The sequence below is a fragment of the Rhipicephalus sanguineus genome, chromosome 4 (genome assembly GCF_013339695.2).
Source record: "Rhipicephalus sanguineus isolate Rsan-2018 chromosome 4, BIME_Rsan_1.4, whole genome shotgun sequence".
In the NCBI taxonomy this organism is placed as follows: Eukaryota; Metazoa; Arthropoda; class Arachnida; order Ixodida; family Ixodidae; genus Rhipicephalus; species Rhipicephalus sanguineus.
The window spans coordinates 208885251-208897548 of record NC_051179.1 but is presented as its reverse complement, the minus strand read 5'-3'; the positions used below and the strand labels follow the sequence as shown (position 1 = coordinate 208897548).

The following is a 12298-nucleotide window of genomic DNA, read 5'->3' as shown; positions in this document are numbered from 1 at the left end:
CAAAGAGCATTATCTTACCGCCGTCCAGATTCACTGGAATGACGTAGGGTAACCTCGCCGATGACTTCTCGTCAGTGCTATCCACAGTGATGAGTGACTCCACCGACGTATCGCATCGCTTGAGCCAGCGGGGTTGACGGAGGAAGAGGCTGAAGGCAGCCGCATTCAAGATAATTGCGCCGAACAGCAGCATTGCTTCTTGGAAACCGTACCAAGCGATGAGCGTCTCGATGAGCTTGGGGAAGACGAAGCTGCCCAGCGTGGAGCCGGCAAAGCACACACCCGTAGCCATCGTCTGGTACTTCACAAAGTGTTCGCTGATCAGCACAGGGTTCATAGCGTACACAATGCCAGAGCCAAAACCTGCCAAAAGAAGCGACCCATCAATGAGTATCGCAAATGCGCCACAATTCTCATGGTATTAGCTAATTTTTTAACTACGGATGGTGGTATAGGTGCGCTCTTTTTTTTTTCCGGAGCCCAGCGAGGAGTTGCGCTGCCCGAGGCCTGCATTTTTCACAGCGCAGTTAAGAAAGTTCTGTACAAATACAGAAAAACGACATTATAGGCTAACTTCTCCTTCTTTAAAAAAACATTTGCGGCAACTACATTTCCTTTACATTTCCTGCGTGAGCTACACTTATGTAGAATCAACCGAAACCAAGTGAAGAACAGGCGCGTCCGGCCGGCCTTGGCAAAAAAAAAAAAAAAAAAATAGGAGCCTCATGGCTCGAGGCACGGGCCAGGGAAATACCAGAAAACTCTTGGCTCTGCGCCAGCTCGGACACTAGAGCCACAGCTCCTGTTGTTTCGCCCCTGCGTCCCTCTCGCTTCATGTCACGCCACGTGATCCGCTGCGGAGAGGCGTCCCATCTGCGCGCGCTCGGAGCTCGCTGCTGCGGTACCATGTGATTAAGCGAATGTTTAACGGCTGCTTCGCCGGCACTTGGTGGTCTGTGCGTGAGCTTCAGCGCATGAGACAGGCTTAATCCAGTCACCACGTAGATATAGACTGACGGCAGGCTATGAAATCTTAAGCGAAGTTGCCTGCTGAAGTACTGAAGGAAATGGAATCCAAATTAGAGTGTTTTACAGAAGCTTGAAAAGCGCGGAAGCGAGCCAAGGTCGAAGCTACTGCAGCCGCCGCCTGTGTCAATAGTCTTTACAGAACCAATCCAAATATGTCTTTCGTTCATGATTGCTAGGCTTACAAGCGTTAAACCTCAGCCACCTTTTGAAGCAATACACATTGCGTGGTTTGAGTTCATTGCAGCTTTAGAAAAAAGTTGTTTGAGAGCGTACGCACTTTAATGCACGTGATCTTAGTCCCACATGAATCGGGCAGAAGATAAAGTTAACAGTGCTTGAACGTTTTACAGACATCAGTATACCCTTTCTTCAATGTCAGCAGAATGTATATGATCGTGAATGGGCAGTTCTTTGGAAGCCTAACAGAAAGTTTAACAAAGTTTCAGTATATATTCTGACATAAATGCCGCCACAAAGCTCGACATAAGAGCAGCGCTAAGTTGGACGTAAACTTCAACTGCACATCAGCAGAGTGTTGGTCATAAGGTTCAGTCCACCAGCAGAAAGTTCAACAACAGATGAACAGAAGGTCCGAGCAGGCTTTCTCCTTCACATTCTCAAAGAGTGCTAAACACCCCCGAATTTCTTCGTCTAATTTCCTGGCTATAGCAAGCACTTTGCCCGAGACCTGATTAGAGGTGCGTAGAAGTGCGTAGGCACTTTGTCCATCACGCTCATTGATGATGAGGCGGAGTTTGCCAGAGCCAATGAGTGTAAGTAACCGCCGTTACAGCCCACGGCGTCATCGCCTGTCGCGACCTTGTCACAGTTTACCATCGAGTTAATATACTGACTCTAGAGGAAAAGCTCCCCATAAGGCCCATGCATTAAAAACTATAACCGCATGGATTGCGCCATGATGGAACAAAACGAACGTTGTCAGAAGAGAAGTACGCTCGCTATATTTAACGGTAGTAATCACTTTTAATCTACCAATATAAGCCAGCTGTGCTCTGTTGGCGCTATGTCAGGGAACATCTGCTGTATTTTGATGCGTGAAGCCGTGTGTTAGTGTAGCGTTGTCTGTGCAGCTGGCCCGATTGATAACGGTTAAAATTTCCACTTGTTTGTGCATGGTTTTAGTAGGCGCGCCTTACCGATAATGCATAACAAATAGAGTTTCTCCGTTCCCTGGCACAAGGGCTACTCGACGGATTCGCAGCTCGAAGCAAAGAGCGTAGGCCGAGGTTGCGCGGTGCTTCGACTTGCAATGACGCGACACCTGTATCCACATTCTTTTTTAGCTCATTGCTGCCGTACTTCAGCGTAGAGAGCCATAAAGCAGAGAAATGTCGATTGCAGCATGCAGCGGCGAATACGAAGTTTTATCGCCGTTGAACAGACTAAAAAAAAAAAGACTTAGGTTGCGCCAATTGCTATATAACTTTCAGTTCTTGATTCATCTCTTCTTTGCCCTCCGTCTTGGTTTGCACTGATGTCTTCAGCTTGAAAGAAAAGAAAGGCTGTCACATGAAGTCGAGTTGTTGGTAGGTGACGGCAGAAAACGCACAAGGCGGGAAACTATGACAACCACAATATACACGACGTAAACGAAGTTTCAGGGGCTTTAACACGACGCGCAAACCCGCGCAATCGGCCACGAGCGCACACTCACGCGCTCTCGAGGGTTGATGATGATGTGTTCGCGGCCTACCCGTTTGTAACGAGGGAAAATCCTCAGTGTCCTGGCCTCGAGAAAAAAACAGAATAAAAAACACTCGACAAAGACAGGAGACGCGCACATAGCAGCCTAGGTCCTAAGACCGTAGTGTAGTTTCCCACCACTAAGAAAGATGCCTGTTCGCGACTGCCACCGCGTATCGTCTACCCCCCCCCCCCCCCGTCACTACTGCCATCTTCATTAAGCAATTGAAACCCCAGCGCCTGTGGGAGGGTTCCGGAGCAGTTGGGAGATCCCTGCATCGAAGAACGGGGTGTTCTTGCGTCTCAGTCTCTTCACCGCAAACTCTGCACAGGCTGCTGACGACATCGTCGTCGAACCTACTGCGGTACTCAAGAGTGCGAAGAGCCCCAGCTCTCGCCTCGAACAGGAAGCTGCTACCAATACTGCTATCGTAGAAGCGCGACGCACTGATGCTCTTCTTATGTTTTCTGTAGCACTCGAGAGTGGACCTAGCCTCCATAGCCTTTCTCCATCGGGTGTCTTCTGCTTCCCTGACTCGCAGGCGGACCTCGACTGCCCACTTAGCCGCAGTTTCAGTAGAAATGGCTTCTGCAAAGAAGCCATACTTTTTCTCCACCTGGTAGATTCGTCGTGTCCAGTCCTCATGCATGTTGCCCAAAAGATGATTTAACACGCGGCGCGCCCACCGAAGGCGTCGCATTAGCATGAGACGACCCCGGTAGGCAGTCTTGCTGGTGGCTTCCCGCGCTTCAAAGCTCGACCATCCGACATCTTCCTGTAGCGCCTTGTTGGCAACTCGACCACAGCCACCGAGCGCCACACGGCCGACCACTCTTTGTTGACGCTCGAGCCACTCTCGTATCGTTGACGATATACACGCAACCGCGTTTCTAAACGTCAGGCCCGGCACGTGAACCATTTTCCATAGGTCGCGGATCAAATGGTGTTCCACAGGTCGCTGTTGATATGCTGGCGCCATCTAGTAAACCAGCCTCCAAACGCTCCTTTCCACGCACAGTGAGTTGCATAAATAACCGTTGTATTCTTTCGTAAAAGTATTCAAATAAACACAAAACAATATCCGCACGTTTTTAATTGTGCAAATGCTTCTTTAGGATTGATATGGCGAGTATTGTGAGCGTCGTTTCAGGCTAATTTTAGCGCACCTTTAAAGAAATGTAATGGCATCAATGACAACGTTCCAAGATGTCAGCGTTCATTTGGTTAGCGGTCTTGCGGCCCAGTTTTTCCTCTAGGGTCAGTACATTAACTCCATGCAGTTTACGTTTCACTTCCCTTCCCAACACACACAAAAAGACACAATCACTATACAGTTGAAACTTGATCTAACGAAGTGTTGAGGATGCTCGAATTATTTCGTTAAATCGGGAATTTCGTAATATCGAGAAAAGAATTATTTGGTTCTTCGAAATCTAAACTTGTAACAAAGAGGCACCCAAAAGCTACCACGGCATTGTTTCCGTCCGCAACCCATGCCTGCGCGTCTGAAATGCAGTGGCGTAGGCAGAAATTTCTTCTCCGTATTCCATGGTAGAAACTTTTCGGGGGGGGAGGGGGGGCACGGGCCCGGTGTGGTACCCACTGGCTACGCCACTGGTCACGCGGAGTTATGACCGCGTACCTATTCACCGCGATATCGGGCTACAGGTGGCAGCACCGTCGCCGCGCTAGTGTGGATAGGCGGTTGTCGGCGCGTATACAAACGTGCACAACAGCGCTTCGTTGTGAGCGATGTGACCCGATTTCCGGAAAACAAAATGCGTTGACTGCAGCTTTGTGGTAATATGTGCGCTCCTCATCCCCGAATTAATGCACGAAGCTCGCCGAACCTTACAATTAACTTGTGAAAGAAGCGCATTCTGCCAACGAACGGGTTGCTCGCCTTCGGCGACAGTCGGCGTTTTCGCAATGGGTGACGTGTTCTTGTTGTTTTATTTGTACATGTTCAGCTTGTTGTCCACCTACTACGCACTGCTGTATAGCGCGACTGAGTTAACTATTTACTTCTTGTTCATTTGGATTCCCCTCAACAAAAAGAAAGCCCGTATTCCTGCACGATGAGTTGAAATAGCACATTGTGCACTGCGTGGTCAAATATTCATTCGCATTTCTTATTCAGTTCTCCATGAAATTTAGGACAGTTGATAGGTTTGCTGAGGAAAGCTACATGGCTGACAGCGCTTTAGCGCTACGGAGACGTTTAACACGCACACGCTGGTTTTTATTCCAGCAACAGTACGCAAAGGTAACTGTACAGCACGGAAATTTCTTCGATTCCTTACTTGCACGAGAGTAATGGAACAAAGGACCGGTTATTTTACGGGACCAAAGTACGTTTTTTCATACGAATAATGTCCGCTGCCTTCCGTCAATCTAAAACAACGCAACACAAACGCTCACGATAATGTAAAGAAAAAATTTTGTGGCTTCGCGTGAAATTACTACGACATAAATGTAGACAACGCCGTTTGGATTAATTTTGACCATCAGCGCTCTTTAACGCGCACCTTACACCTCACATCGTACAAGGGTGTTTTTGTATATATTTTGTCACAAGTTAAAATTGCGCAAGGCAACTCACTTTAGCGATTTCCATGTCATTTGATTTTCTGTTCTTTTTAGGGGCCAATTTAAGTAGAGAAGTGTCAGGCGTGACTTAACAGAAATATTTCTCTCTAGTGAGACCAGGACTGTAGACAACTAAAGCTCGTCGCGTAACGTATAAACAACACCTAACCACAACGCTTAAGTACATGCGAGCCTTTTTTTTACCACCGCGCGGCTTAAAGGCTATATTCACATGAGATTTAATACTTCTCATCTTTAGGGCAACGCCAAGTGCACTTTGCAATGCGCTTGAACCACAGAGCGGCACCTGCACTGAAATGACTCTCGTTTACGGAGGGTACGACGACCACACACAGCACTCTCGACAAGTGCACTCTCTGATCTTATTACAGTACATATACAGCCGATGAAGGCCAAATGCTTCTTTACATCGTGTTAGGCATACGTACGAGCTGTTAAAGTTGCACTGATGCAACGGAACAAACCGCCTTTTGAGCATATGCATGACGTATGCGCACATGCAAACACAACGGGGCTAGCAGACGACGCATATGGAGCAATCCACACTAGGCGCGGTTCAGCCAGAAGCCGCTAGGCGGCGACCCCGCTCAATCTCGCGGCCAATATGCAGTGACTGTGTGAGCAGGCCAAGAGAGAAAGGTGGGAGGCGATGGTCACGGCTATTCGTCGCATCAACCATGAAATAACCAAAGCAACCACCGCCGCCTTTAGCACCACGCGGTACGTAAGAACGCCTGCCGAGTCCTTTGCTCCGTGCATTGGCGCGGCGTGCAACCTCGTCAAAGCAAAGCTAGGGCCGTAACTATGGCACTTCGCGATAGCATGAGAGTGCACGTCCGATGAAAAACTCGTCTCTGTCAAAATTAGAAGGAAATCACTGCTTTTTCATTCAGGTATTTCACGAAAAACATCCTTAAAACAGGTTTGGTGGCTAAATTAGTTCGTTAATTCTGATTGATGACAACACTGATCCCTATGGCCATTTGCCTGGGGATGAAAATTTCTTCGTTAGATCGGGAACTTCGCAAATCGTGTTTCGTTAGATCGAGTTTTAACTGTATATATAAATGTGTACTCTAAGAGTACAAAGCGAGTTTGCGCCACGTCTGTACACTTTTTGTTCCTTCAGGTCAGTGTAATGCTAAGCACAATACAATAATAAGCTGACACAGTTCTTGTATACCCTTTCCTTTACGAGATTAAAATGCAAAATAATGTTCGTTATGCATGAACTGCTCTTTGCTCTAGCTACTACTATTAAATATGCCAGCAGAAGAGACTGGATGGTTGGCATTGCATTACTGCAGCTACAACCCAAACAAGGTACGCAGACTGAACGAGAAGACAACGACACAACGCCGAGTTTGCGCCTTCTTTGTTCTCTTCAGAGACTTGTTCACATTTCACGCGGAGTTAGTGAATATGAATGGTCACAGCGCAACCCAAGGCGAAGACTCCAGGACAGGAAATAACGTTTTACGTCTTCCGAATTTTTCACCTTAGGTTGCATCCTAACGATTTTGCCCAAGAATGAACGAACTAGCACAGCAGAAAGTTCTCTTAAAGAATATAACAGCTGGCAGACAATATCAGATAAATTTAAAGCATTCGATTCGGTAAACATTAGCGCAGATACGCTTTATGGCATAGTTATAGTAAATCAGAATAGTTAAGAAGGCGACCCCAATTGTACGCCTTTCTCGTTCGATTTTAACGACAGATTTGTGGCGAAAACTGAGAATCAAGGCAAAAAAGAAAAACAAAGAAAACACATGAAGGCGGGATAGGACGCGTCCTACTCTGTCTTCTCGTGGCTTTCTTGGTTCTCAGTTTCGTCCAAAAATATTTAGTTGAACTGTGCAAGAACATGCCCAACGTGATACTCTGCTCGCTCACTCTGCACAGTGCAGCCTCAAGAAGCAAAATTCACGAGGCTTTTCCTTCCTCCGAACTGCTTGTTGGTTGAATTGTGGTTGCTTCTGTCACACTCTATACCAGCACGTGTTAACAGTTGCTCACGTGTTCTTATGAAAATTCTAGCAAAATAGATCATCCATGAATGCGAACCATGGCAGCGGTGCGTTATTGCATTATTGCTCGTGCTCATGTATTATTTCATAGAAAAACGGTAACAAAACCAACATTTTCGGAGCATTACGATTTTGCACAAAGAAAGTCAATGTCATCTTTAGCCTCCCAGAAGCGAGGTCGGTACATTCTTCTACATCTTTTTAACCCTGAAGACAATATGTATAAGAATCATCCGTGATTAAATGTCTGCTGCATCCACATATTATTGAAGTTGTTTAAACGCTTTATTGTTGTAAGTTATTTTGTTGAAAGCAATACTAAGGAATTGCGTGAATATGAGGACGCTACTAATTCTTCAATTTGCTTATCTCAAACCATTCGGATAATCATACGAAAATTATCTATTCATATGTCAAAAAGACTTTCCACCCTTTCTCATCATGGACCACCAATTAAACAGTGAAAATATCGAAGCCTTTCTTAGTGAACCAGCGCCATTTCCTTCATGGCGATCACTACGACTGTTTAGGTTTCGATTTTCAAGAGTGCTCGCTGGAGGGACGAAAGCTACGATATCACCGGCCCACCGCGGTATTCATACTCACCGTGAACAATACCTAGCGTGAGGTGTAGGCTCCACATGTTAGTGGCAAAGTAGGCCAGCATGACTCCTCCAGCCGAAATGACACTGCCCAAGAGGATGACCGGCCTCGTCGTGAAACGATGCGCAAGGGGACCGGCCAGCAGACCTGCGGGGTGCAACGCGCGAAGTTCGCTGTCAAACACCCCAACAGGAACACACACGCGCGCACAAGAACTCGCGTGTGGCACACATGAGCATTTCATCGTAGTGATGCTAAAGTATTTCAAGCTTATTACCCGAATAGAGAGCAAGAAAAATCGATGAATTGCATACAAACACTCGGCCCATTTTAAATGCGAAACATTTCTTAGCGAACCTTTGGCACTTTGAGTGTTTCTATCTATCTATCTATCTATCTATCTATCTATCTATCTATCTATCTATCTATCTATCTATCTATCTATCTATCTATCTATCTATCTATCTATCTATCTATCTATCTATCTATCTATCTATCTATCTATCTATCTATCTATCTATCTATCTATCTATCTATCTATCTATCTATCTATCTATCTATCTATCTATCTATCTATCTATCTATCTATCTAGCCGCCCACATCTGGGTGCTCTCATGGTCGCCTCCTTAACTTGGTGTAGACTAAAATTGGCATAGGAGGGTACAAGGATTTGACGAATATGGCTGTCGGGTCATGACATGAATAACGTGAAAATCCTGTCCGTCGTTGAACCCTTTCCTCTAGACACATGTGGCACATATCCATTTACCACGGGCCGCGGTGTCCGGGTATGCGCTGCACGTGATTGACAGTTTATATCTACCCAGAAACGTTGAGTACAGACATTGGTAATTTAGATGCGAGATCGTTAAGGAAAACCGACATCGGCAGCGTTGACGCGACAAATGGAAAGAATAAAAATTAGGATCCAAGCAGGAATGGAACCCCAGCATTCTGCGTGGTAATCAGGTATTCTACCATAGAGTCACGCCAGGTCTAAAAACTGGTTTGGAAAAACAGCCTATGCAGGTGCAATGTCGGTGCAACGTCAATTGTGGATGTGGTGCTGGCTATCTAATTTTACAAGAAAACAATGAACACTACATATGCACTCCTACGATGCAGGTGTCATATCAGATTAACGTATGTGGTACCATTGTTGACCCTGCTTTTATAGCAGTCTAATAAACATTACATTTTTATACATGTGATTCAGCAAGTTGGTGGACAGGGCTCGAGCGTCAGCTGCAAGCCATGGCTACCTGGAATGAGGAAGTCACCCACCTCTGGGCGAAGAGCACGCGCGCCTGGTCCCTCAATAAAGTTTAATTCTCTCTCTCTCAGCAAGCAATATTGAAGAATTGCTCAACCCCGGAGGAATGCATTATCAAAAGTTATGTATGATATTCACATGATTGCACGATAAAGACTACTTAGTTTGGATAATACTCACGTATGTACTCTAACGTGAGGGCTGACGTTACGTCGCGCCATAAGTTACCCTTTAAACGCCAGTGTTGTCGACGTGCCTGGTAAGCCCACGATGTGCACAGAACTACTACACTTACAAAAACACGTCGATCTACCTCGTTACGCTTGGCTCGAAGCCATAAGTACTCGCCGACTGCTTCGCATGAAATCGATTCCCACAACGCGTGGCGTGGGATCCGCCGAGTTTTCATTGCTTCGACCTTTTAAAGCGATAGCGTTAAAGAGCTCGTTTCACAGAAATTCCGATATCAATGTCGGCGATGGCGTCGGCGTCGCTAGTTAGCGACAAATCAGCGTTGTCTGTGAGCGAAAATTTGAGATATATGCAAATAAATCAATAAGAAAATCTTAGGTGGGAGTGGAAATCAACCCCAGGCCCTCTGCATGGCAGGCTGCTGTACTACAGAGCAACTGCAGTGCTTGAAACTTTTTCGGCAAAAAAAAAAAACGCCAGGCCTGCGCTGAAACCGCAGCACAGTCACAGCGAAAGCGGGAAGAGCTGCGTTTCTAGAGCCCGTTGTAAGCTCTCTTGGGGCTACAATACAAGTACACTAGAAAGGTACCCACTACGCCATAAATCACAATTTTTGTGAAGTTGGGAAGCACCTCTTAAGCCATTATTTGTCATTCTGCGGAGAAGCGAGGCACCAGCTACACGTCTGTAATTCAGTATGTGAACTTTGTTGACGCGACGACTAATGACGATGAAGAATTATGGCTCAGCTCTTTGTAATGGGTTGGAAGCTTTAAACAGCCCACCAGTTATGTTTTTGCATTGGGTGACGCCCAGTCGCTATTTCCCTCTCCCGTCATGCTGTATAACATACGTTGACATGGGAGAGAGACGGGGGGGGGGGGTGAAAAACCTTACTGAGACCCCGAGGAAATGGATCATGCGCTTATGGGCTTCCTTGGCAACCAATACAAGTGCACTTGCGAGGAACCCACTAGGCTATAAATCATTGTAATTTTACTGAGACCCCGAGGAAATGGATCATGCGCTTATGGGCTTCCTTGGCAACCAATACGAGTGCACTTGCGAGGACCCCACTACGCTATAAATCATTGTAATTTTTGAGAAGTAGGGCAGCAAGCACTGTGCCATTTTTCGTCATTCTACGGAGAGCGTTGGTACCTGCTAAATGCATGTAAGGTATTATGCGCACTTTATTGATGCTGTGCCTGATCACGATGAAGAATTATGGCAGAGCCCTTTGTAATGGGTAGGAAGCATTCAACAACCTACTCGTAGCGCAATTCGCATTGTGTGACGCCTGGTTACAGAATTCGCGTTGTGCGACGCTTGGTGCTTATTTTACTCTTCTACCACGCTATATTGCATATGGTAATGTTGTTCCTTCCCGACATGAAGCCTGTATAGGACCTTTTTGCAAAGCAGTTTCAAGAATCGGCATGGCTCAGAGGTTGAATACTGGGCTCCCACGCAGAGGGCCCGGGTTCGAACCTCGTTCCATCCTGGAATTTTTTTCTTATTTCGTTTTTTTCTTATTTCGAGCGATACTGGTTACGGACACCGGCGGCGGCGGCTGCGACGGACAACTACGGCGCCAAAAACGGCCGGTGAAATGATCTCATAACAGCTTTCGCTGTAAAAACCCTATACGAATATCATGTAGTCCGAGGAGTCTACTTAACTCACGTAATACTGCAAGTCAGAAGCGTAGAATCGCACCAGATATCAGAACATATATGAATTGGGCATCGAGTGGGTAGTGTAAAGGCCGAACTACAACAAAGCGCTCAAGAATAATTAATCATCAGCAGCCGCAGCAACAGCATCAACAAAGTGCGAAGCTGCGCAGGTGCGTCTGATGCCTTATGGACGCGTGGTGGGTACTTAGCCATTTCGCAAAAGGAAGAATTAAGGCGAAGTGGGCCCTTGGCAACTGTACTTGCAGTATAGGCATTCTAGGATGGTTTGAAACGGCCAACCCGCGCAGGCATTTCTTCACTTGCGGCACGGTCCAGGTGTCCACCGAGAAGCGAAGTCAGCCTAGCGATTGGGAAGGCGATGCGCAGGATGCTCGATTAGGCTACCGCGTTTTACTCTTGAAGGCGAAGCTCAAACGTCCTGCAATTTTTTTTAATGCTAAACATTTCTTAGCGAACTTCTGCTACTTTCTATCTATCTATCTATCTATCTATCTATCTATCTATCTATCTATCTATCTATCTATCTATCTATCTATCTATCTATCTATCTATCTATCTATCTATCTATCTATCTATCTATCTATCTATCTATCTATCTATCTATCTATCTATCTATCTATCTATCTATCTATCCGCCTACGACTTTGTGCTCTGCTGGCCGTTTCGTTAGTGGGATGTGTACCAAAATTGGCATTGCATAACATGACTACATGGCGAACATAAGTAACAGGTCATAACATGAAGATCATGACACGCTTGTAATGTACAGCATGATTTACATGCCATGGTCTTCGTGCTCTTGCGGCCGTTTCGTTACACTGATATGCACCAAAATTGGTAGGGAGTGACAAGAGCGCATGGCGAACATAGGTGACGGGTGGTAACATGCATTTAATGTACAGCATGATTTACATGCCACGCTCATGGTGCGCTCGCGGCCGGTTCGCTGGCTTGATATACACCGAAATTCGTATTGCGCGACATGATTGTATGACGAACATAGGTGGCAGGTGGTAACATGAAAATCATGACATGCGTGTCATGTAGGGCATGATTTACATGAGACGCTCATGGTGCACGCGCGGCCGTTTCGCTTGCTTGATATAAAATAAACCTGGTATTTTGTTATGTGAATGTACGACGAACATAAATTAG

The 12298-nt window shown here is 46.2% G+C and overlaps 1 protein-coding gene across 1 annotated transcript in view; it reads right to left on the bottom strand.

Annotated features, from left to right (window-relative positions):
• The window catches only part of LOC119391068 (monocarboxylate transporter 9), a 90026-nt gene that overhangs the window by 34391 nt on the left and 43337 nt on the right, over positions 1-12298 (bottom strand). The window contains exons 3-4 of the mRNA XM_049415037.1: positions 7981-8124; positions 19-363 (exon numbers count right to left, since the gene is read on the bottom strand). Coding sequence (XP_049270994.1) covers positions 19-363; positions 7981-8124 — 489 coding nt within the window. The remainder of the gene's footprint in view (positions 1-18; positions 364-7980; positions 8125-12298) is intronic.